The following is a 27,670-nucleotide window of genomic DNA, read 5'->3' on the forward strand; positions in this document are numbered from 1 at the left end:
AGATTTTAGTGACAAAAATATTCCCACTAAAGCCAGACTTATCCAGATGAATAAGGAATTATTAAGATATTGTGAAAAAGATATTTAGGATCTTCTTGATAAGAAATTGATAAGGAAGTCTAAGTCCCCTTGGAGTTGTTCAACCTTCTATGTTCAGAAACGAGCTGAATTAGAAAGTGGAACACCTAGACTAGTAATTAACTATAAGACTCTTAATGATGCATTAAGATGGATTAGGTATTTTATTCCAAATAAAAATTACATTTTTCAAAAGTTAGTTAAGTCCAAGATATTCTCTAAGTTTGATATGAAATCAGGATTTTGGCAAATCCAGATTGCTAAGAAAGATAGGTATAAGACAACCTTTGTGATACCCTTTAGACATTATGAATGGATTAGGAATATAAATACACCCAAGGATATATATACTTCAATATTGGGTAAAGAGAGAGAAAAAGAAAGATATCATATGCAATTTTATTTGTTTTTTATGATTTTTTTCTTAAATTTCTCAATGTTTTTTCCTTTATTTTTAAAAACTAATATAAACAACTTCTACTTGTCTTTTAAAAACTATTCTTTGTTTTCTTTTGTTTCTAAAAATTGGAAATAAAAAACTATGAACAACACAGTACTATGAATTTTTAAAAATAGTTATCTATTTTTAAATCATAGAGTCAAATAGGGTCTAATAGTTTGTTTGACCATGTAATTTGAAAACATTTTTGTGTTTTCAAATCGAACTACACTTATTTAGTAAAATTCATTAATTTTTAAAAATAATTCAAAACTCAAAAACCAATAATATGAGAAAATCTTGGAACTAAAAACTAATCCAATTTTGAATAACTTTCCTATATTTTTCTTTTTGGCATATAATTATATTTTTTTCAAATTTGTTCAATAGGCAAATAAATTTCAAATCAAGTAAGACTTGATGTGTTGGATTCATCAACGAGTCTAGTAATTTTTAAAAATAGTTTAAAACTCAAATGATTTAATTAATACAAGAATCATAGGGACAAAAATTGATTCATAATAACTCTATTTTTCTTTTCTACATAAAATCATATTTTTTTCTATTTTTTCACCAGGAAAATAGACTTCAAATTAAGCAAGACTTATTTCATTTTATTTATTAATAAGTTTAGTCATTTACAAAAATAATTTGAAATTCAAATAGTGACCCATATTTAACAATAATCTAAAAACAAATTATTAATTTTGAAAAAAAATCAATTATGCTTTTATGAAAATATTAATGTCCATATTTTTATAACATATACTAAAGTAGTACATTCTGTTATGAAAAAATATAACGTATAATTTTACTACAATATTATAACTATTCATATTTTATTAAAAACTATATATATATATATATATATATATATATATATATATATATATATATATATATATATATATATATATATTTTCTAAGTACAAAATTATTTTTATTTTTACCAAGGCTTGAATTAAATTTAATTAATATTATATACATTAAGTCTATGATTTTATATATATATATATAAAATCAGAATATTAAAAAAAAAATTATCCAAACAATGTTTTTTTTTAAGTGTTTTTAAAAACAAAGTTGCTAAACACCATTGTTTTTAAAAAATGAAAATTGTTTTTTTTTTTTCACTTCAAAACAATTTATAAAATATAAGTATAAAACCAAGGTTTGGTTAATCTCGATTTTGATAATAACAAAATAAGGTTTGGAACTAATGATTATATTTCAAGTTTGATTAAGCACGAAGATTTCCAAAATAGTAATCACAAAAACAAAATATAGAATGTTTCCTTAAAAATTTTGATTAGTTCATCAGTCTCTACTTTAAAACTAATTTATTCATTTATAGCATTAATTCTCCTAAGGGACGGCTGAGGTGTCTCTGGGATAATTAAGTTATATTTTACTTTTTGACTTATCTTTTCTATTAAATCTTGGTTAACAAAAGAATTTTCTTGAAATATTTTAGAGAACTCAAATGGCTTAAATAAAGGCTTAGTATTTTTATTGACAAAAGATGTTTTAATGTGCTCTTGTGTTTCGATGACCTCCTCAACCATGTTGAGTTGATCCCCTAGAGTTTTGAGAAACATATTAGTATAGTTGTTTTGTTCCATCATTTTCTTATTGTCTACTACACTAGCAGTTCCTTTATCTCTTGTTTTAGTCTTAAAAAGTGAAGCTCTTATTATTGTACCATTAACATTCTTGTCTATCTTAGCTTCTAGAGGATGAATGGATTCTATGACAGTGTCGTCACTAGTTTTCCATATCATAGTTTTTGTGGATATATTGTTGATACTCCTATCTATATATATATATATATATATATATATATATAAATTTCAAATCAAACTATACTTGATACATAAAAATTATTAATTTTTAAAAGTAATTTAAAACTCAAAAATCAATTTAGTTGGTATTAGAAAGTCATGAAATGTAATAACACTAAAAAGTAATAGATAAAAATTTATTTTGAATGAATTGACCAATTTCTTTTTTGTATATAATGATATTTTTGTAAAATTTTTCACTAAGCAAGTAAACTCCAAATTAAGAAAGGCTTAATGCGTAGTAATTTTTTAATGAGTCTATTAATGATTCCAATTTAGATTTATTAATGAGTCTAGTAACTTTTTAAAATAATTTGAAACTCAAATAATGATCAAATTAATACAAAAAAAATTATAGATAAAAATTGGTCTAAAATTGCTATTGTTGTTTTTCTATGTAGAACATATATATATACATTTACTAAATGAAGCAAAACTTTACGAGTTATGTTCATCAACAAGTATGATAATTTAAAAAAAAATTAATTTGAAACTCAAATAGTAACCGATTAATACAAAAAAATTATGGATAAAAATTGTTCCACAAAGATTCTATTATTTCTTTTTTTACACATAATTATATTTTTAAAAATTTTATCATTTGGTAAATGAATTTCAAATCAAGTAACAATTTGTATTAAATTTATTAATGAGTTTAATAATTTTTAAAAATATTTTAAAACTACAAAAATCGATATAATCACTACAAAAAATAATAGATCAAAACTGATATATTATGAGTTATGACTTTACTTTTTCTCTTATAAACATAATTATATTTTTTTCGCTAGTTAAATACATTCTAAATTGAGATATAATTAATAATGTAAATTATTTAATGAATTTTCTAATTTTTCAAAATAATTATGAATTCAAAGGATCGATCTAATTAATTGCATATTAAATCAAAGCACCATACAATACTTCGTTCATAATCGAGTACTATACATGTGCATGTAATGAAAACTTTGCTCATTCACATGTTAAACAAGTTAAACTTTATTTGTTTTTGAATTTATTTATATATATATAATTTGTGATTCTAGGATAATATTACTATTTATATTTTTACTAAAAACTATTTATTTGTAATTATAAAATTATTTTCATTTTTAATTACACATCAATTAAGTTCAATTAATATAATTAATATTATGCAAATTGAATTTATAACATTTTACAGATTTCAATCTTCATTAATCTCATGCCTTGATATGAATCCATTTTCATCTGGGTTTAACCCCAAGCCCACCTTCCATTTGTCGCATATGTAATTCTGGTTAAGGAATTGATCTCCTAAGTAGGGCAGCATAGGAATTGATCTCCTAAGATTGACTTTTATTTTCTAAAAACAAGTGTGTTTAGTAACTTGTTTTTAAAACCACTTTTCAAAAAATAAAAAACAAAAATTTGTTTGGATAAATTGTTTTTTTTATATTTTGATTTTGTTAAAAAAATCATAGACTCAATTTATATGATATAAGTTAAATTTAATTCAAGTCTTGTTAAAAATAAAAATAATTTTGTAATTAGAAGTAAATAAAAAATATATAGTTTTTATTAAAATATGAATAGTAATAGTATTATAATAAAGTTATAAATTATATTTTTTATATTAAAATATTAGTCTAGTATATGTTTTAAAAATATGGATATTAACATTTTCATAAAAGTATATCTAAATTTTTTTTCAAAATAAATAATTTTTTTTAAAAAAATTATTTATTAAAAATATGGATCACTATTTGAATTTCAAATTATTTTTAAAAATTATTGTACTTATTAATAAATTAAACAGAGTAAGAGTGCGTTTGGCAGTAATCGTAGAAAGTGTTTATACTCTTTTTAACACTTAAAAATTTTTATTTTCAAGCATAAAAAATATTAGAAACACTTCTTAAAATCACTATCAAACGCACTCTAAGTCTTGTTTGATTTGTAGTATAGTTGTTTGGTAGAAAAATAATAATGAAAAATATGATTCTATATAAAAGAGAAAAATAAAGTTATTATTAATCAATTTTTGTCCATAAATTTTTTGTATTAATTGAATCATTATTTTAGTTTTAATTTATTTTTAAAAAATTATTAAACTTGTTAATAAATCCAAGACATCAAGTCTTGTTTGATTTGAAGTTTATTTGCCTAATGAACAAATTCAAAAAAATATAATTATATATGTAAAAAAAAAAAAGTGGCAAAGTTATTCAAAATAAATTTTGGTTTATAAATTTCTTATGTTAATTGGATTAGTTTTCAATTTTAAGACTTTCTAACATTATCAATTTTGGGTTCAAATTATTTTTAAAAATTAATAAATTTTATGTATTTAAGTGTCGTTATGCATAATTAAAAAATTAGAAAAGTTAAAAGAAATTTAGAATATGTAATTCAAAGTAAGGATGAAAATATCAGTAATCAAGTACTTTGATTTTGCGGATATATTGAAGAGATATCAGCGGATATTTTGGAAAAAAATATCGATAGGCTTAAAATTGTTAAAAACTCATGAAAATGTAAGGAAAACCTCATAATAATATAATTAGAAGTATAATAGACATTTTAAAGTTATTTTATTGAAAATTTTGATATATGTATAACATGATTTATCATATTTGATAATAATATCGTATGCATCGATAAAAATATTAATTTTATAAGTGTACATTTATTATTAAATTACATATAATATTATGATATTTGATTATAATATGTCTAATTTTAAAATATATATTAATAGTAAAATTATGATCCATTTAATTCAATTGTATTAAACAATATAAAATAAATTATGATATATATAAACAGGAATTATGCCATGATTCAAAACAAAGAAGAGGGTTAGATGATACAAAAGATATCCAACAAGAAATTTAAAGAGAAGGAACCCAAAAACTTGTTAGTTCATAATAAGCTTAAAACCGACCATGTAGGCGGTACAAAATAAAAAACATAAAATTAAAAACAAAGCTTAATTAAAACCGACCATGTAGGCGGTACAAGAACATAAAATAAAATGAAAACAAAACTTAAAAAACCATTCATATAGGAGGTAATCAAAACATATTTATATTATACATAAGGAGAAATATCTTACAATGGACAAGGGTAGGAAAGCTTGAAGAAAGCTTGAAAGCTTGAAGGGCTTTACATGATAAGAGAGAAAAAAGAGAGAAGGGAGAGCATAAGCTTAGGAGAGAAAATTAAGCGTGCTTACAAATGAGGACCGAGCCCCTTTAAATATGCAAAAAAGGAATCTTGAATAGTAACAATGAACAGTAGACCCGTGCTTGAATAGTACTTGAATAGTAAAAGTGAACAGAAAAAGGGAACTGTAGCACTTTTGACTTTTGACCCGGAATCTTGCTTTCGACTGAAATGACTGCTGTCAGGCTTCTTTAGACTGTGTAGTGCTGCTTTTGGTGCCGAAACTGCAAAGCTTGAAATATTCTTGTTGATCGGCCATCATGAGAAATCTTTATGATGATCTTCAAGAAGCTTGATATCTTCAGTAATAGACATGGTTGGAAGAGGGTGTAACTTCTTGCCACAAAAAATTTGATGACAAGAATCTGCAGCAATGAGATGTCCCATATTTCTTGGAAAAGCCTCAAAATCCCTGCAAATAATTCTAGCTCTCCAGTGTTTGATTTGCTTAATAATTGGTTCAGCACAAATATCAGAAAATAGCAGAGGGTAAGACAGCCAAGTAGGTCTCCTATTCTGATAGTGAAGAGAAACAATGTGCTGAGCTGGAATAAGCTTGCCACTAGAAACCCACTCAGGAGCTTTGCTGATGATGATGGCGTCCGCGAATTTCTTATTCATTTTAAATCCTTGGGTTAGGCCAAGAGCAATTTTTCTTCCAAACTGGGAAACTTGGTTGGGATCAGAACAGATGATTTGATGGACCAGACCATGGTCCAAAAGCTTTTCTGGAGTTAATAATAAATCTTCACCCTTGAATTTGATGCTGATTGGTGAATAGTATTGCAAGTCCAAGCAAACACGACTGATTGTGAAATTTCTGTTGCAGTTGCAAATCAACTTCTTGATGCCTTTTTGGTACTGGAAAGGTTCTTCAATCATTCTGCAAATTTTTGAATCATCAACTTCCTTATCAGTAACCAAGCTTAAACCTGGGACCTTAAGACCAATATTGGTAGAAAGATAGAGATGAAGATCCTAGAGGTATGAAGATATGAAGATCTGTTTTTCTTCTGCTGAGGACTTAGCCTTTTCCAAAATTAGGAGACGTAGTTCTGGCTGAAGAGAGTATAGATTCTCTGTCTTATGATGATACATCCTTAACATACGGTAACCCAACTCTTCCTCACTCAATTTATCATTCACCAGTGGGGTGGAATGCTTATTCTCACCATTTTCCAGTGGGGAAAATGAGGCTTGAGCTTTTAACATGAGCTTATGAAAGTCAACTAATTCAAGTTTTCTTTCAAGAGTCTCATACCTTCCCTGCCATTCAAAAATGCAATTGATATAATCAGATAAAGTGTTAGTATTGTTAAAAGATGGATTTGTGGGGAAGGAATCTTCCACAAAAGGTAGAGATTCCGAGCTTGAGTCTATATCTCTACTAGTGGATGCTGAAGTAATGTGATGATTGAAGTGGCTGGAAGAATCTGCTATTTCAAAATGGTCATAATAAAGTGGCGTGAATTTCTCAGAGAGAACTGAATGGGAATTCTTAGAATTTGCAGGTTTAATGGACCTAAGAGGTTGTTTGTCTTTCTTGGGGGCCATGTTCTTGTGAATCCTGCAAGTTCCACAAGTTGAGTGATTAGGAATGAAACTTTCTCTTTTAATAAACTTAATTTGAAAATTAGGTTTTAAAATAATCCAATCAGTTAAATTATGCTTAAAAGCTATATACTTAATTGTTTTCTCAGATGTGAAAACAACTTTTAAAATTCCTTGATTCAAAATATCAGTTCGAAATTTTGAAATGCATAAAGGAATGCTTAAAATATCATTTATAATGAGATTATGAATGAAATGGGTAACTAGTATCTCAGGTGGATCATCAATTCTAACAAGATTAATTTCATGATCACAAGGAGTGATGTTTTCAACAGGATTAGCAAATTCAAAAAGACTTTCCTTATCAAAAAGTTTTGTTCTTATACCTTGGTTATCTACCCATAAGGGATAAATAGAGCTTAAGAAGGGTATTCCTAGGAGGGCTTTTTCATTAAGATCCTTAACAAGAATAAAGGTTTGCTTAATACAGATATCATGGTTACGGATATGAACATCTGTTTTATACTTAATGGCAAGTCTTTTACCATTGGCTCCAAATAGAGACTGACTAGTCTCTTCGCATAAAGGAATAGGTACAAGACCTTCTTGAAGGCAATTTTCAACTACTCCTGAATCAATCAAAGCAATAATATCAAAGACAAATTTATCTTTGACTACTATAGTAAGGGAGACTTCCCACCTCTGGAAGATAACCCTACTCACAGTATTAAAAAAAGTATATGTCTCATTATCATTAACATGAGAAGATTCTGGAATATCCATAAGGTTTCTTTGGTTGACAATTCTATTGATTTGATCTTGAAGATCAGAGAGACCTAAACTTATGAATTGTCTTAACTCTTTAATCTCCTTTTTATGCTGCTTAACTTCTTCATGAAGTTCCTTAATGCTGACTTCCTTGGGAGACTGTTGGTCAAACCTGTTTAAGATATCATTAAGGTTATAAGGATTAACAATCTTCTTGGCTTCTACCTTGACAACAGATTTCTTAAAAACTTCATAAAGATTTTGCTTAGTCTTTTCATCTTCAACTTTTCTTAAAGTATCTAGGATAAATTCCTGATCTTGGATTATGACATTTATAGTTTTAGGACGACGATTACAATTACCTTTAATACATTCTGCTTGGTCACTAGAAGATTGGCTGGAAACTTCGCCACTACTGTCTAGTTGATTAACATCATCTTCATTATCTGAATTAGTCCTTGATTCAGAATCTGTGGAGTTTAACATTACCTTACAAAGCATATTTTTTAGGTCATCTGAGACACTTAAGTTATTAATCTTTTGCTTAACTCTACAATCTTTTTTATAATGGCCAACTTTGCCACATTTAAAACAGATAATTGGCTTGACATCTAAAGGAGTTTCTACCTTTTTCTGGGTATCTTTGTTGACCTTTCTTTGGACGTGCCTTGATCGCTTAGTATCATTCATCCTATAGTTGTCATAGGTACCTCTCTTACTGTGGTAAAACTTATCTTTGCTAGGCTTCCTACTTGGTTTTTGCTTAGAAGGAGGCATAGTTTCTTTTTGGCTAAAACCAAACTGGCTATAGAATGATCCAAATTCATTCTTGTAGATTTTTTGTTCATTCTTCATTTGTTGCTTAAGCTTGAAGTCATTGCACAACTTAATCCCTTCAGCTGTGACAATGCTTATAATCTCACCATAGGTTAGCTTATCATAAGGGATTTGACAATTATACTGTTCCCTTATCTTGATCCTAATTCTCTCAAAGAAAAGCTTGGGTAATCCTGAGATGAATTTTTCTTCCCAAAAAAACTGGTTACAATCTGATCTTAGTATGACTTTGTTAGGAAGACTTCCTTATACCACTTAAAATCATGAAGCTTGGGACACTTAAGGTTGGTTAAGAGATCTGCAGTTTTATCCTTAATTTTTGCAGGATCTCCAATGAAGTGCTTGGATATTGAGTAGATTACAATAGCCACTGCATCCTCAATATCTTGGCCATCTTCGTCCTTAACAACCTCATTATTCTCATTAATCCTATAGGCTTTAAGGATACTATTCCTATCATCAAAAGTGAGATAATTATCCCACCAACCCTTAAGCTGACCTGTAAACCCAGCAATAATGGTCTGAGCTACAGCATGATCTGGCAGTCTATTGTTTAATTTATAGGTTGTACTTACCATGGTCATTTCTTGAAGCTTAGTGAGTATGTTATACTCGGTCATACCGTCTATGTTCCATTCATAGATAGTACCACTGGTGTATGAGGCTTGAGTATAATGATTTCTTTCCTCAAACTGCATATCAGGAAATGTAGGTCTAGGATAGTAATTCCTAGTCTTAAAGGTTTCTAAATTGTTAATATCTTTTGAAATAATTTGATTATGGGGTTCCTCAAACATTTTAATTAGTTCATCAGCTTCTTCTTCTGAACTAATATCACCTTTAACCATATTGATTCTCTTATCAGGCTGAATAGTCAAAGGGGCAACAAGATTATCCTTAATCCTTTGATTAATCCTATCAACAAAAACCTGGTTGATTTGGGGATTTTCCTGGAATTCCTTAGAAAATTCAAAGGACTTAATTTTATCAGTGCTCTTATGCTTATAAGGATAATCTGGATATTCCTCTTGTTTGAAGAGTTCAAACCAAATCCAAAACTTAATATTTTTCTTTTCTTGTCTTAAGTAGGCATAGAATTCTTCTTGGTAAATGGTTCTAATGACCTTAGGGACAGTGTTAAAGAACCAATCATTCCTTTGCTTATTGACTTCAGAATAGAAGTCCTTTCTTAAGAGATCCTTGTTGATCTCAAAGTCCTCATCACTTAGGCTTATTGTGTTAATCGTCTGGGAATAGGTAGGAGACATAACAGGAGACTCATCCTGTTGGGATTACTGCGTAGACTCATTTTCCTCAGAGTAAAATGGTCTAGCCACATTGGTGTGACTTCTAACACCTGTTAGCTTAATATTCTTAGGATTTCCTGAACTGGAACCTTCTTCTTCCCTAGTGGTTCTAACAGGGATGGGAGAGCTTGAAGCTCTAGAGGGTTCATAAACAAAAACTCTAGGGCTGCTAGAATGTCTGAAAGAGTTGGAGAAAACCAGTTCTCCTCCTCCATCAGGATATTGAACAATTTGTTCAATACTTTCAGAACGCTGTGCAATGGCTGGAACAGCATTAGCAAAATGCCAATTTTCAGGAAACTCAACATCTTTCCACAAGATCTTCTTGGGAATGATGAAATCTGACTTATCTAACATATCTGAATGAAAGTAAGTGGTCTCACCTTTAGGACTGGTGCAAAGAGCCCCAGATCCAACGCTTGTGTTCATGCTCTTATAGGCAAACCTGGTTATGATTGAAACAGGACTGTTTCCTGGTTTGATCTTAAAGTCATGGGTCTTAATATGCAGGACAACGGAATCTAAGATGTCTGCATCTCTTATTCTAACTGTGAAGTTAGGATAGCACTGGAAATAAACTGGGCCATCATTCAGTCCAGCTTGGACTGCGCCTATAATAGAATCTCGATATTCGAGATGCCTATTATCCCTTAAACACATGACAATAGAGGTGTTTAAACCTAATCTTGTCAAAGGCTTAGCAGCTACTTAAATCATACCAAAGTGTATGAAATTATAGCCATCTTTCTTATGCTTTTCAATGGATCTGTTATCTAGAAGTCTTATGACTTGGTTGTCTTGTTCTAAGCTGACTAACATTTCAGAGGTCTTAATGGTATAATCTGTGAAGAACTTAAAGGTTTCTTTCTTATAAATTTCTTGATTAGACACCTTGGGTAACTTCCAATCATCTAAATCATTTTGGATCTTAAGATAATTGATCTCTTCACTGTTTACAACAGTATCTTGAGAATCATTAGATCTCCTAGACATGGTTCTGAAAATTGAACTCATTTTAGGGTTTTTGAACTAGAGCCTAATAGCAGATTGACAAACCTTATGAGACGTCACCCCAACCCTCTTATAGCCTAACAAACGCCTATCCACGACTAACAACGGCTCAATTGGCAGGGCTCGCTCTCCTAGGCACACTGCTACCTATCCTATGATAGGCCAAGAACACCCAAAACAAGACTCAACTTCCCTTCCTCATGGCTCTGATACCATAGACACCCAGGACACGGTCATATGCAATGAAAACAGGAATTATGCCATGATTCAAAACAAATGAGAGGGTTAGAAAATACAAAGGATATCCAACAAGAAATTTAAAGAGATGGAACCAAAAAACTTGTTAGTTCATAATAAGCTTAAAACCGACCATGTAGGCGGTACAAAAATAAAAAACATAAAATTAAAAACAAAGCTTAATTAAAACCGACCATGTAGGCGGTACAAGAACATAAAATAAAATGAAAACAAAACTTAAAAAACCATCCAGCCATTCCTGGTCTCAGTGTTCCAGGATTAAATTTAACCAAGGAAATGGAATTTGATGGCTCAAAACTTTGCAGAAATTGTACTGAACCGCTTCTTCATCAACAAGACAACAAGCCAATTTGCAACTGCAATAGAAATTTCACTATCAACAGAGCCTACATTGATCTACAGTATTACCAACCAATTAACCTTGCTTTCAAATGAGAAGTTTTAATCCTAACTCCTGAAAAGCTTCTTAATTATGGATTGGTTTACCAATAAGGGCTTTACATGATGAGAGAGAAAGAAGAGAGAAGAGAGAGCATAAGCTTAGGAGAGAAAATTAAGCGTGCTTACAAATGAGGATCGAGCCTCCTTAAATAGGCAAAAAAGGAATCTTGAATAGTAACAATGAACAGTAGACCCGTGCTTGAATAGTGAATAGTGAATAGTGAATAGTAAGATTCACTTTTATACCGAAATCCCCCGAAAAACCCTCTTTCGGCTGAGAAGACTTCTGGCAGGCTGCTTTATACTGTGTAGACACATGCTTGCTACTTTTGGAACAGAAACTACAAAGCTTGTAAAATATTCTTAACGGAAGACAAAAGGCTGATGATTACTTAGATCTTCTTATTGGAGGAAGGATTCCTTCAAAGTCATCACCATTGTCTGGAAGGTAGCTTGTTGAATCATTAGACTCTACATCAGAATTTTCTTGGGAGAAACTTGAGCTTCCTTCTTCAAGGATTTTCTGGAAATCTTGAGGGGTCTTAGCTGCTACGAGCATGGCTTGTAACTGTTGCTTTTTAAGGAGAAACAGAGACATATCATCACTGGCTGAGACTCGTGTGGGGTTCTGGAGGAAATACTGCTTAACTGTATCAATAGATGCATCATTTTTTAAGGCATCCCACCATTTTGTTTTAAAGGTCCTTCCCAGAGATGGAAAGGTTACTGATTCATCTGTAATGATAATATAGTCCCACTGGACTATCCAAGCAAGGCCAAATTTGCTGAAGAAGAATAGTAAAGGAGGAAAAGTTGAAAGTTCTCTGGGGATATCAAAAGAACTTCTGAATAGCTCAAAGCCATCCAGGATGGGCTTGGGAAGAATCTTAATAGTCGGACCATAATAATTCCACCAACTGTAAAACCAAAATGGGAAAGAGGAAAGCTGATTCTTAGATGGAAAATAGAACATCCATGAATGATGGAAGTCCCTATTCTGGATCAGAAAAGCATTAAACCATGCTCTTTGATAATCCCAATAATTAAAAAACCTTGGCTTTGATGGTTCAGAAAATTCCCTTGAAAGATTAGGATTTCCTCCCCATTGCTTAACAGTAAGAATCTTATAGATATGGCAGGTGGAGAATGCCAAACCCATATTACTGAATTTGTCTGCATTATGCTTAATTTTAACAGAACCAGTTTCTGTAAGGACTGCTTCATAAAACTCTCTTGTTCTTAAAATATCACTAGAGGGATAATGAAAATTTTCTTGAAAAGCTTTTGCAGCAATTTCTCTGGGGTTTTCAGAGAAAAATTCTCTTTCTATAACCAAAAGAGGTTGATTTAAATCATTTTGCCAATATCTTGATTTTGTTGAAAGAGGTGTGGGGTTGGCAGCCACCACAATTTGCTTGTTTGAAAAAGAGGAGCTTGATGCTAATTCCTTTTGAGAGGGATTAGCCTTAGTGACTTGCTTGAAGGTCTGGGACCCTGAAATGGCTGGATACTGGGTGGCCTTGACTGGATTAGCTGGATCAGAATGATCATAGTACAAGGTCATCATCTTGTTAGGCATAGGTTTAGAATAATGAAGCCTTGCTTCTTCTTCTTCAACTTGTTGGCTCCATAGCATTTTATGGGGAGAAGGAGCTTGACTGGGTTGGGTTTTCTGGCTAGGAGCTTGGGTATTCTTTTTAGAGGCCATGGTCTCGTGAACCCTACAAATTCCATGAGTTGAGTGATTAGGAATGGAACTTTCTCCTTTAATAATCTTGATTTGAAAATTAGGGTTTAAAATAATCCAATTAGTTAAATTATACTTAAAAGCTATATACTTAATTGTTTTCTCAGATGTGAAAACAACTTTTAAAATTCCTTGGTTTAAAATATCAGTTTGAAATTTTGAAATGCATAAAGGAATGCTTAAAATATCATTTATAATGAGATTATGAATGAATTGGGTACCTAATATCTTAGGTGGATCTAACAAGATTAATTTCTTGATCACAAGGAGTGATGTTTTCAACAAAATTAGCAAATTCAAAAAGAATTTCCTTATCAAAAAGCTTTGTTCTTATACCTTGGTTATCTACCCACAAGGGATAAATAGAGCTTAAGAAGGGTATTCCTAGGAGGGCTTTTTCCTTAAGATCCTTAACAAGGATAAAGGTATGCTTAATACAGATGTCATGGTTACGGATATGAACATCTGTTAATTTATACTTAATAGCAAGTCTTTTGCCATTGGCTCCAAATAGAGACTGACTAGTCTCTTCGCATAAAGGAATAGGTACAAGACCTTCTTGAAGGCAATTTTCAGCTGCTCTTGAATCAATCAAAGCAATAATATCAAAGACAAATTTATCTTTGACTACTATAGTAAGGGAGACTTCCCACCTTTGGAAGATAACCCTACTCACAGTATTCAAAAAAGTATATGTCTCATTATCATTAACATGGGAAGATTCTGGAATATCCATAAGGTTTCCTTGGTTGGCAATTCTATTGATTTGATCTTGGAGATCAGAGAGACCTAAACTTATGAATTGTCTTAACTCTTTAATCTCCTTTTTATACTGCTTAACTTCTTCATGAAGTTCCTTAATGCTGACTTCCTTGGGAGACTGTTGGTCAAACCTGTTTAAGATATCATTAAGGTTATAAGGATTAACAGTCTTCTTGGCTTCTACCTTGACAACAGATTTCTTAAAAACTTCATAAAGATTTTGCTTAGTCTTTTCATCTTCAACTTTTCTTAAAGTATCTAGGATAAATTCCTGATCTTGGCTTATGACATTTATAGTTTTAGGACGACGATTACAATTACCTTTAATACATTCTGCTTGGTCACTAGAAGATTGGCTGGAAACTTCGCCACTACTGTCTAGTTGATTAACATCATCTTCATTATCTGAATCAATCCTTGATTCAGAATCTGTGGAGTTTAACATTACCTTACAAAGCATATTTTTTAGGTCATCTGAGACACTTAAGTTATTAATCTTTTGCTTGACTCTATAATCTTTTTTATAATGGCCAACTTTGCCACATTTAAAACAGATAATTGGCTTGACATCTAAAAGAGTTTCTACCTTTTTCTGGGTATCTTTGTTGACCTTTCTTTGGACGTGCCTTGATCGCTTAGTATCATTCATCCTATAGTTGTCATAGGTACCTCTCTTACTGTGGTAAAACTTATCTTTGCTAGGCTTCCTACTTGGTTTTTGCTTAGAGGGAGGCATAGTTTCTTTTTGGCTGAAACCAAAATGGTTACAGAATGATCCAAATTCATTCTTGTAGATTTTTTGTTCATTCTTCATTTGTTGCATAAGCTTGAAGTCATTGCACAACTTAATCCCTTCAGCTGTGACAATGCTTATAATCTCACCATAGGTTAGCTTATCATAAGGGATTTGACCATTATACTGTTCCCTTATCTTGATCCTAATTCTCTTAGAGAAAAGCTTGGGTAATCCTGAGATGAATTTTTCTTTCCAAAAAGACTGGTTACAATCTGATCTTAGCATGACTTTGGTTAGGAAGACTTCCTTATACCACCTAAAATCATGAAGCTTGGGACACTTAAGGTTGGTTAAGAGATTTGCAGTTTTATCCTTAATTTTTGCAGGATCTCCAATGAAGTGCTTGGATATTGAGTAGATTACAGTAGCCACTGCATCCTCAATATCTTGGCCATCTTCATCCTTAACAACCTCATTATTCTTATTAATCCTATAGGCTTTAAGGATACTATTCCTATCATCAAAAGTGAGATAATTATCCCACCAACCCTTAAGCTGACCTGTAAACCCAGCAACAATGGTCTGAGCTACAGCATGATCTGGTAGTCTATTGTTTAATTTATAAGTTGTACTTACCATGGTCATTTCTTGAAGCTTAGTGAGTATGTTATACTCGGTCATACCGTCTATGTTCCATTCATAGATAGTACCACTGGTGTATGAGGCTTGAGTATAATGATTTCTTTCCTCAAACTGCATATCAGGAAATGTAGGTCTAGGATAGTAATTCCTAGTCTTAAAGGTTTCTAAATTGTTAATATCTTTTGAAATAATTTGATTATGGGGTTCCTCAAACATTTTAATTAGTTCATCAGCTTCTTCTTCTGAACTAATATCACCTTTAACCATATTGATTCTCTTATCAGGCTGAACAGTCAAAGGGGCAACAAGATTATCCTTAATCCTTTGATTAATCCTATCAACAAAAACCTGGTTGATTTGGGGATTTTCCTGGAATTCCTTAGAAAATTCAAAGGACTTAATTTTATCAGTGCTCTTATGCTTATAAGGATAATCTGGATATTCCTCTTGTTTGAAGAGTTCAAACCAAATCCAAAACTTAATATTTTTCTTTTCTTGTCTTAAGTAGGCATAGAATTCTTCTTGGTAAATGGTTCTAATGACCTTAGGGACAGTGTTAAAGAACCAATCATTCCTTTGCTTATTGACTTCAGAATAGAAGTCCTTTCTTAAGAGATCCTTGTTGATCTCAAAGTCCTCATCACTTAGGCTTATTGTGTTAATCGTCTGGGAATAGGTAGGAGACATAACAGGAGACTCATCTTATTGGGATTCCTGTGTAGACTCATTTTCCTCAGAGTAAAATGGTCTAGCCACATTGGTGTGACTTCTAACACCTGTTAGCTTAATATTCTTAGGATTTCCTGAGCTGGGACCTTCTTCTTCCCTAGTGGTTCTAACAGGGATGGAACAGCTTGAAGCTCTAGAGGGTTCATAAACAGAAACTCTAGGGCTGCTAGAATGTCTGAAAGAGTTGGAGAAAACCAGTTCTCCTCCTCCATGAGGATATTGAACAATTTGTTCAATACTTTCAGAACGCTGTGCAATGGCTGGAACAGCATTAGCAAAATGCCAATTTTTAGGAAACTCAACATCTTTCCACAAGATCTTCTTGGGAATGATGAAATCTGACTTATCTAGCATATTTGAATGAAAGTAAGTGGTCTCACCTTTAGGACTGGTGCAAAGAGCCCCAGATCCAACGCTTGTGTTCATGCTCTTATAGGCAAACCTGGTTATGATTGAAAAATGACTGTTTCCTGGTTTGATCTTAAAGTCATGGGTCTTAATATGCAGGACAACGGAATCTAAGATGTCTGCATCTCTTATTCTAACTGTGAAGTTAGGATAGCACTGGAAATAAACTGGGCCATCATTCAGTCCAGCTTGGACTGCGCCTATAATAGAATCTCGATATTCGAGATGCCTATTATCCCTTAAACACATGACAATAGAGGTGTTTAAACCTAATCTTGTCAAAGGCTTAGCAGCTACTTAAATCATACCAAAGTGTATGAAATTATAGCCATCTTTCTTATGCTTTTCAATGGATCTGTTATCTAGAAGTCTTATGACTTGGTCGTCTTGTTCTAAGCTGACTGACATTTCAGAGGTCTTAATGGTATAATCTGTGAAGAACTTAAAGGTTCATTTCTTATAAATTTCTTGATTAGACACCTTGGGTAACTTCCAATCATCTAAATCATTTTGGATCTTAGGATAATTGATCTCTTCACTGTTTACAAAAGCATCTTGAGAATCACTGGATCTCCTAGACATGGTTCTGAAAATTGAACTCATTTTAGGGTTTTTGAACTAGAGCCTAATAGCAGATTGACAAACCTTATGAGACATACCCCAACCCTCTTACAGCCTAACAAACACCTATCCACGGCTAACAACGGCTCAACCGGCAGGGCTCGCGCTCCTAGGCACACTGCTACCTATCCTATGATAGGCCAAGAACACCCAAAACAAGACCCAACTTCCCTTCCCCATGGCTCTGATACCATAGACACCCAGGACAAGGTCATATGCAATGAAAACAGGAATTATGCCATGATTCAAAACAAAGAAGAGGGTTAGATGATACAAAAGATATCCAACAAGAAATTTAAAGAGAAGGAACCCAAAAATTTAAAGGGAAGTTGGGTCTTGTTTTGGGTGTTCTTGGCCTATCCTAGGATAGGTAGCAGTGTGCCTAGGAGCGCAAGCCCTGCCGGTTGAGCCGTTGTTAGCCATGGATAGGCGTTTGTTAGGCTGTAATTTTTTTAATATTTAATTAATTATTAATGATATTAAAACCATTATGAAGAAAATTATATAATTTTTATATTTTTAGTAATCAATTAAAAGAAAATTTTACATTTAATTATAAAATAATTATAATTAATTTGTTCTTTAAAATATTCTTTTAGTATTTTCTTTATATAATAAGTTTAAGTATATATAAGTTTAGTGTACAATATATAATAAAGGCAACGTTGCCCGGATGGCAAGTGGAGTGTACCCCAAACCTTTTGGTTTGAAGTTCAAATCCCTCGATACTCTCCGATACATGATATATCGCGATATTTTCCTCCTTGATTCAAAGTAAGATCGTATTTGTAGATTTCTCTTTATTTCAACCATATTTGTAATTATATTTTTGCTGTGTGAGAAACAAAAAGAGATATCAACCATGTTTTGTTTGTTTAGTTGCCCAATTTTTGTGTAAGCTCCAAATGATGCCGCTTTCAATCCTTTTCAAATGCTCTGTTCCTGCACTTTTTTATGTTGCCATGTACACAACAGTAGTTCTTGATCCCCAATCAGTGAAAGCTCAAAAGTAATGCCTTACATCAGTATCTGTCATTAATTAGCTCCACCACACAAATTTTATGGGGAATTTGTCATTGTTTTGTTACATCAACATGACAAACCAACCTCTGCAAATACACAAGATGTAACATTGGGAAGCATCTTGTTTCATTGCTTCAATAAAGGTTGTGAAATTCTTGTAAGAAGATCCACCTTCACTCATACTCTTTCTAGCCATTTCCTTCACCAGCTGTGCATTTGCTTTTATACCATCATCAGAAACCAATTTTTCAATCTCATGCCTTGAAATGAATCCATTTTCATCTGGGTTCAACCCCAACTCTGGTTATGGAATTGATCTGCCAAGTAGGGCCAGCATAGGAAGGGGACTCCCATGCCCACGCTGTCCATGGTTGAGTTCCATCCACAATGGGATAAGAAACATGCTACAGAAGGGTGAGCTAACACCTTTTCTTGGGGTGCCCATGAAACAATCTTTCCATGGTCCGCTACTCTCTCTATGAAGCCATCTGGGTATTCAGCAGTGGATCATCGGGTGAAGTCTGTTCGGACAACCCATAAAAATGGCTGGCCTGCAAGTTCGAGACCAATTGCTAGTCCATTGAATTGGTGCTGGTTGAAGATTGTTGTACTACCAAAGGCAACATAAATGACTGAGCCAGAAGGTTGTTTATCAAGCCAGTTTATGCAGGTTCAATCCTCAGGCCAAAAGCTTCCACCATAATGACCGTGATGATTACTTGCAAGTAACGGGCCAGTAATATGTTACGAATCAAGTCACAAGCAGATGAGTCAAGTTCTTAAACCGAGTTGCAAAGAAGCCACTTGGAAAAATTCATAGCTTGGATGCATCTCTGAGAAAGTCTGAAACAGATCTCTTGTCCCTTTGGACACCTGGGCAACTCCAGGGCAATCTGTTGCTGCTCAAGACTGGGAGATCCTGCAGAGATATTTGAGTTACTTGCATCAAAACCAAGAAATTTCTCTACTTCCCCAAGTTTTTTATTTTTTAATTTTCAAGGGCTATTAGGTTTATTCTCGTACTTGTTTTCAATTACTTGACACCTTATTGTTTCCCTGATTAGGTATATATCAAAAAGAAATGAATTATAGAAACATGATACAGACAAGTTGAAGAATTAATACCATCAGTACTATGCACTATTCTGGCCTCAATTAGCTTTGGAATGTGGAGTGCCAAAGCCAAGCTTCGTGGTCCAAAAGGACACAATGCGGCCCCCTTGATTCCCATCTTCTCTGCAACCTCCACTGCCCACCGCCCAACTGTTGTGTCAGCAATAACACAAGTGATCCTCTCATCATCGTTCAAGCTGTTAAGCCTCTCGTTCAAGTCCTTCAAATGACCCGGCATGACTGTCAATATACTTTCTGTCAACTTGAGCCGATCCTTCCTATCCTCCCCTGGATCCAGTCCATCTGGGATTGAGGCTAGCCCTATCCGACTCTGAGCCTTATCCTCATGTGACAATGCAGCCACCACTCGCATGTATGAAGTCTGAGAAAACGAAGGTGACCTTGATCCCATGATCAGAAATCCGGTGTGCAAACTTCATAAGAGGAGCAGCATGTCCTTGTGCTGGGAATGGTATCATCAGCACATGAGGTCGCCTGCCCATGGTAGTTGCCAACACTTCCACGCGTTTGTTTGCTCTGATCCCAAGCTTCAGTACTTCTGATTCTGTTTATTAGCCTGAGCCCTCCACAGCACTGTATTTATGAATTTTTACCTATTGCCCTCCTGATTGAGGCAAAAAATCACGGCAAAACTTTCTTCATCCTCGCTAGCTTTTTTAACAACGAAAACTAGCGGAAATTCACCAACACTAGAGATGGAAAACTCTCGTCTCAGAAATGCAAGGAAAGGGAAGACCATGAAGAATTTGAAGACCTTCACACTTGGATCAACCCTTGTTTTCTTCTTTTCTCCTCACCTTTTCACTCTCAACCGTCTGCCCACACATATGCTTCCACAGCTTCACAAAAAATAGCCCTAGCTTCTGCATTATGGACCTTAAAAACCAGCCACCAGACCAGCCCAACACTTGGTTTTTTAAAAACCACTTTCCTGAGCTGGAACCCATATATGGGCAAGCCCAACAAAGTTCATCTCTGATTTATGAATTTATTTTATTATCTCAAAGCTATAGGTTTGTGGCTCTGGCCTGTGGTTAATTTGTCTTTGTAGTGTGTCTTCTATGGCTCTCCATTGCACATGAAAGCATATTTAAGAATTTCAAATCTTACCAGCTAAACTTAATTGGCTGCATTTCATCTCAACAATTTGTTACTTCCATTCTTTATCTGCTACATTTTAGCTAAGAGCTGCATTTTATTCCTAAAAGAAGTTTTAGATAAACACAAAAAAAATATATATATATATATTAAAAGTTCATCCCTTAACACCTTTTTACTCTTATTCATTCGGACTTAAAGTTTGCAACCCAATATAGATTATATAGATTATTTGTCCACCGTTACCAAAGAGCTTAAACTTTTAGGTCAATTGATAGCCTAAGAGCTTATCATGACTTTACTTTCCCCTTCCTTTAAAAGAGTATATTTTGTTTGTTTTGTTGCCCCATTTTTGTGTAAGCTCTAGAGAATGCTGCTTCCGCTAACAGTATGTGTAAAACCAATACATTAGCTGTTACAAACATATCCTCTAAATTATGGAAATGCAGTCAGAACCAATACATAGCAGTTTCAAACACATCCCAAAATTTGAATCTAAATTATGGAAATGCAATCAGTGAAAACACCAATTATATGAAAGTGATGGTCTATTTGTTGATTGGGATCTATTACATGAACCCATTTTTATCCTTCTACAACAAGAAAACCAATTATGGACCTAGTTACATGGAGGAACATCATCAATGTTTCACTGCTTCAATAAAGGCTTTGAAATTCTTGGAGGAGGATCCATCTTCACTCACACTTTCTCTAGCCATTTCCTTCAGCTTCAGTGCATTTGCTTTTATACCATCATCAGAAAGCAATTTTTCAATCTTGATCTTAATTTCGTGCCTTGATATGATTCCATTTCCATCTGGGTCTAATCCCAAACCAACCTTCCAGATATCGCATATGAAATTCCGGTTGCAGAATTGATCTGCAAACTGGGGCCAGCATAAAAAAGGAACTCCCATGCTTACACCTTCCATGGTTGAGTTCCATCCACAATGTGATAAGAAACATGCAACAGAAGGGTGAGCTAACACCTTTTCTTGGTCTGCCCATTCCACAATCTTTCCATACTCAGAAACTCTCTGCATGAACCCATCTGGGTATTCAACAGCTGATCCATTAGTAAAGTCTGATCGGGCCACCCATAGAAATGGCCGGCCTACAAGTTCAATGCCAAGTGCTAGTTCATTGAATTGGTGCTGGCTTAAGATTGCTAAGCTGCCAAAGGCAACATAAATGACTGAGCCAGCAGGTTGTTTATCAAGCCACCTTAGGCAAGTTGAATCCTCAGCCCAAAAGTTTCCAGCAGAATGAGCAGGATGATTACTTGCAAGTAAAGGGCCAATGGGTAGTATGTCAGAAATCAAGTTACAGGCTGATGAGTGAAGTTCATAAAATGAGTTGCAAAGAAGCCAGTTTGAAAGTTTGACAGTTTGGCTGACTCTGAAAGCATATCCAAATATAACATCTCGGATCTTCGGGTCATCTGATAAGTTCCACGAAAGACCAGTGATGCTAAAAGCAGGGATATCCTCAGCCAGATGGATCAACTCATTTTTCATAGGAGCTCCTACACAACACAGTAAGTTAATTATATCATAACCAAGAAATTTAAAGGAAAATATGAACTTACCATCAGTATCTATGATTCTGGCCTCAATAAGCTTTGGAATATGAAGTGCCAAAGCCAAGTCTCCTGGTCCACCAGGCCAAACTGCAGCTCTCTTGATTCCCATCTTCTCAGCAACCTCAAGTGCCCACCCAACTGTTGTATCAGCAATGACACATGTGATCTTCTCATCATCATTTGTTCGGTTGATCTTCTCAATCAAGTCCTTAACATGGCCAGGCATGACCGTTAAAATACTTTCTGTCAGCATAACTGCATCATTTCGGTTTGCTTCTGGATTCAATCCATCAGGGACTGAGACTAGCTCGATTCGGCTCTGCTTTCCATCCTTGTCTGGCATTGAAGCCATAATTTTTGCATGTATGAACTCTGTGTTAACAAAAGTTACCTTGATTCCATGATCAGAGACTTTGTGGGCCAACTTCATAAGAGGGGCAACATGTCCTTGTGCTGGGAATGGTACAACAAGCACATGAGGTCGCCTGCCCATGGTTGTTTCCTGCACTCCCTCACTTCTGTTGGCTACTTGGCTTTAATCCCAGAGTTGTATTTATATTAGAGACTCTGTTTATTGGCCTGAGACTGCGAGGTGGAGGAAGCTTTGGTTTTGTGTTCAAGTCCTTTTGGCAGTTACTTTAAGCATAATCTCCTATTAATTTTGTCTTTAGGAAATGTTTGGTGTGTGTATACATTGAACATGTAGGCAATTTTTTATGAATTTCATACCTTATCAGCTAAAATTTTAGTTGCATTGCATCAATTATGTTGACATAAAAACTTAAGTATTTGTGTTGAAAACCCTAGTTTCCATCATTGTAAAATAGAAAAGAAGTTGGTGTTTGAAATTGTTTTTTTTTTTTTTTTTTTTTTTTTTTTTTTTTTTTTTTTTTTTTTTTTTGTGGCAGGGGAAGCTTTAATGTTATTTGTTTTTGTGTGATTTAGCCAATGAATCATACCTACATTTACCGGATGAAAAAGAATCATTTTACTATTTAATAAAATATATTACAAAAAACAAAGAAAACATATACGTACAATTATTGAACTAGAAACCTCTTATGTTTTTCTATACCTTGCATTTACACCGTAATCCATGACCCACTATTCCATTGATATTGCCAACTCTTTCTCATGCCTTTATTCACCATGTATGATGTTCACAAACCTAACTTCATCCCATCTTCATGACCTATAATATTTATAATATTATAATATATTTTTAAAAATTTTCCTATTCAATGAGGATATTTATTTTACAAGAAAATACTGATACATAAAACACTCTACACGATATTCTTTATATATATATATATATACTAAATGTGAATTTGAAACACCGAATACTTCATCTTCTATAATCTCAAGGGAATTCTGATACAGACCACAGGTGCTAGGTGTCATTGCATGAGCTTTGAGTAACAGAATATGTCCCAGTGACATATGATGGATCGAGTACAACGTTAACTGAATTTTCTTGAGGCCCATGCAACATAATTAATTAATTGGTCATATGCAATTTTCTTAATTAAACTATTGTTACAATTATTGGATTCTATCAATACTTTTCTTTCATTTTTGCTGAGATGCTACAACTATATTTTTGTTGCCATGTGCTTCTAGATATCCACATTTTCAGTCCTTCAAGGTATCTTAGATTTTGTTCTCAAATGCTTCAACATAGGTTCTTGGGAATCCATCTCTAGTTTGCTTTGTCCTTTACATTGGGTCTTATGCAGCTAGCTTCTTTCTCTTATGGTGTGGTTTGTGCTCTTGGTTCCTTTTCCCTGTATTTATGTGTTAAGTAAATCAAACACAATTCAATTTCTTTGACATTCATATTAAATATGATGTTCTGTGTCTGTAGTTTCCACAATATAATCAAGAACCATTTTCGAATTGTTCATCTTGTATACATACCCAATAACTCTTTATCCGGTTCACGTTAGTTCAATATAATGTCGACAAACAGATCAGTATATATAAAAAAAAGTTTTTAACATTTTATATGTATGGACTTCTCTTAATTGTATAAACGTGTTTTAAATTTATGAGGGCCCTTTATAGTCGATGTGGATAATATATATACGGTTATGAACTGTTTGTTACAGTATATGATGATGGTTGCAGATAAGAAACCAAGTAGAAGAGGCAACCGGGTAGGATGATGAGGTGGGGCAGGGATGGGGGCTGTTCTACCAAAAAACTGGCTTTTTGAAGGTATTAAGAGACACCGCCCAAGAATGTGGTTTGGTTTTTCTCGGAAGTGAGGAAAATAAGTTAGAAGGTGCTTAGGGGATAAATCCATGCATACAGGATTATATTCCAACTGTCCAAATGTGTCAAAGAGATGTAGACAAATGAGAAAGATAGGAAAATGAAAGAAAGTGCAAGATAGCAATCAAGAATCAAAAGAACTAATCAAATTATTGGAAACAAACAATCAAGAATCGAAGGAACCAATCAAACTGCTGAAATTCCACCACCCTCAATCCAAGATTGAAGGCCTGAAAAAAGTTCATGACTTTTTTTAATACCCCATAAAACATCGATCTGAGGCCTGTCAACAGATGGCTTTTGTTAGCTTTGTTTGTTTTCTCTGTTCCTTCATTTGCATATAGCATAATGAATGAATCAAAAATATGTAAATGCAATGAGTGAAAACTCAAAAGCTGTACAAGATTGAATGTTCAATTTTATACTGCATTGCATCCATATCTGCTATAAGCTTTCCTATAAACATGGTGGTTCATAGCTGACTCAGAAGTGCTCCTAAAACCAGAACTGGTAGGCACTGAAAGATGGTATTAGTGGAGAAATTAAGTTCAAGAGTAATGCTATCAAGATAGATATGCACCAAGTTTTTATTCCATTAATCCATTATACAATCCCAAGCACATACATAGGATGGATTCTGCATCAATATGCCCCCATGGAAGATCAGAGATTTCTTTGAGAGGGGGTTTTACAAGATCTGGATACAGAAACATCGGGAAATATCTTCAATTCTGCAATGCTTCAATAAAGGTTTTGAAATTATTGGCAGAAGATCCACCTTGGCAGACACTTCTTCTAGCCATTTCCTTTAACCGTAGTGCATTTTCTTTTATACCATCATCAGAAAGCAAGTTTTCAATCTTGGTCTTAATCTGGTGTCTTGAAACCAATCCATTTTCGTCTGGATCCAATCCCAAACCAACCTTCCAGATATCGCAAATGAAAAACCTGTTGTCTAATTGATCAACAGTGTGGGGCCAGCAAAGAAAAGGGACTCCCATGCATAGGCTCTCCATGGTTGAGTTCCATCCACAATGGGAAAAAAAACATGCAACAGAAGGATGAGCTAACACTTTTTCTTGGTCTGCCCATCCAACAATCTTTCCATACTCGGATACTCTCTGTGTGAACTCATTGGGGTATTCAGCAACTGAAGGGACAACCCATAAAAACGGCCGGCCTACAAGTTCAATTCCCAGTGCCAGTTCATTGAATTGTTTCTGCTTGAAGAATGTTGTGCTGCCAAAGGCAACATAAATGACTGATTCTGCAGGTTGTTTATCAAGCCAGCTTATGCAAGTTGGATCATTAGGCCACAAGTTTCCAGCAGAAGATCCAGGACGATTGCTTGCAAGTAAAGGTCCAAGGGTTAATACGTTGGGAATCAAATCAAAAGATGATGAGTCAAGTTCATAGAATGAGTTACAAAGAAGCCAGTTGGAAATTTTAGCAGTTTGGCTGAGCCTGAAAGCATATTCAAATGAAATTTGCCGAATCGTTGGATCATCTGTTGAGTTCCATGAAAGATTGGTGCTGCTAAACGCAGGGATATCCTTCGACAGCCGGATCAACTCAGATTTTATAGGATTTCCTAGACAGTAGTAAATCAATATCAGAACCAAGAAATTTCTGAGCTTTTAACAATGTTTGTATTGATTTTTTGTATGGGCTATTAACTTTAGCATAATTGTTTTTAATTTCTTGATTTAAATAAGTCCTTCACACTGATCATAAGGTTTATCAGTCAGGTATAAACATATTAAACATTGAAAGAGAGAAATGTGATGAAATATTAGTAGTAGACACTCAATGTTCTTACCATAACTGTCTATGATTCCAGCCTCAATAAGCTTTGGAATGTGAAGTCCCATAGCCAGAGTTACTGGTCCAGCAGGCCAAAGGGCAGATCCCTCAATTCCCATCTTCTTAGCAATCTCCAGTGCCCACCCAACTGCTGTATCAGCAACAACATATGTGATCTGCTCATCAACATTTGTCTGGTTAACCTTCTCAATCAAGTCCTTCAAATGGACTGGCATGACTGTTAAAATACTGTTAGTCACATGAACTAAATCTTTTTTATTTACCCATGGATCTGGGATTGAGACTAGCTGCATCTGGCTAAGCTCTTCATCCTTGTCTGGCATGGCAGCCATAAGTCTTGCATGTATGGACTCCGTGGTAACAAAAGTGACCTTGATCCCATGATCAGAAATCCGGTGTGCCAACTTCATAAGAGGACTAACATGTCCTTGAGCTGGATATGGTATAACCAACACATGTCTGCCCATGGTAGCTACCACCACCTCCACACTTCTGTTTTCTCTAATCCCAAGCTAAACTTATATCACCGTCCGTTAGCCTGGTAACCCCTGTTAGTGCAGAAAGCTATGTTTTCTGCAGTATAGAAAATAATTTATGTAATCTATCTTAAATTTCCTTCTTGTTATGATTCTAGATTAGGACAGGATTTGGATTCTGAAAGATACATAAAGTTAATTCAAATAGACGAACAGTCCACCCAGAGCAAAATTCGCATGGAATTTTTGTTCCTACATGTTTTAAATCTATATTTTAGTTAATAAACTTCAGATTTCTGCATTAGCATGCCTATGTAACATAATGTAACAGGTCACATCCAGTGATTTTTCTTTAGTTGAATGATTGCTATTTTTCTGTGTCCTGATAGCTATTTTTCTGTTCTTAAATGCTTAGACATAGCTCATAATTTCAGCCTTCAGTGCTTTAAATTCACCTCTGCTTTTGCTGTCAAATTCTTTCATATATACAGCTATCCTCTTATCTTCAATAACATTATTATTTGGCCAAATTGAATTGGGTGAAGAAAAGGAACTTTCGGTTTATAAAATGGCACACAAACCTAGCCACACAATGATGGAAGATGAAGAGATGCCAAGAAGAAGAGGCAACACGAAACAGGATGAGGTGGGGCACTGGTGCTGGCTCTGTTCTAGAATGTAAAGATAAGTAGAGATGATAACTTTTTGAAAAAGGTCTTGAACTTCTACCATGATGATTTACCTCCAATTACACTCTTTCTAAGAGGAAATCTCTGGTTTACGCTGTCCTTTATTTTATGTCTTCTGCAGCTGGCCTCTTTTGTTTTTTTTCTCACACCATTTGTAGAAGATTTTGTATTCTTACTGGTCCCA

General features: G+C 33.8%; 2 protein-coding genes and 1 pseudogene across 2 annotated transcripts; all 3 read right to left on the bottom strand.

The window, feature by feature from the left end:
* Positions 1 to 18,379: 18,379 nt before the first annotated feature.
* Positions 18,380 to 20,346, bottom strand: LOC100248337 (UDP-glycosyltransferase 83A1-like; annotated as a pseudogene).
* Positions 20,347 to 21,107: 761 nt separating this feature from the next.
* Positions 21,108 to 22,827, bottom strand: LOC100253659 (UDP-glycosyltransferase 83A1). Its single transcript, XM_002281092.4, has 2 exons — positions 22,227 to 22,827; positions 21,108 to 22,163 (listed from the first exon to the last, which is right to left on the bottom strand). The coding sequence occupies exons 1-2, from the start codon at positions 22,711 to 22,713 to the stop codon at positions 21,280 to 21,282; spliced, it is 1,371 nt and encodes a 456-aa protein (XP_002281128.1). The 5' UTR covers positions 22,714 to 22,827; the 3' UTR covers positions 21,108 to 21,279.
* A 2,255-nt stretch (positions 22,828 to 25,082) lies between these two features.
* On the bottom strand, positions 25,083 to 26,830 carry LOC100258802 (UDP-glycosyltransferase 83A1). The gene is made up of 2 exons (XM_002281081.4): positions 26,317 to 26,830; positions 25,083 to 26,088 (listed from the first exon to the last, which is right to left on the bottom strand). Exons 1-2 carry the CDS (start codon positions 26,786 to 26,788, stop codon positions 25,223 to 25,225), a joined length of 1,338 nt encoding a protein of 445 aa, XP_002281117.3. The 5' UTR covers positions 26,789 to 26,830; the 3' UTR covers positions 25,083 to 25,222.
* Between the last annotated feature and the right edge of the window lie 840 nt (positions 26,831 to 27,670).

Source organism: Vitis vinifera, chromosome 17, assembly GCF_030704535.1.
Source record: "Vitis vinifera cultivar Pinot Noir 40024 chromosome 17, ASM3070453v1".
NCBI classification, from domain to species: domain Eukaryota; kingdom Viridiplantae; phylum Streptophyta; class Magnoliopsida; order Vitales; family Vitaceae; genus Vitis; species Vitis vinifera.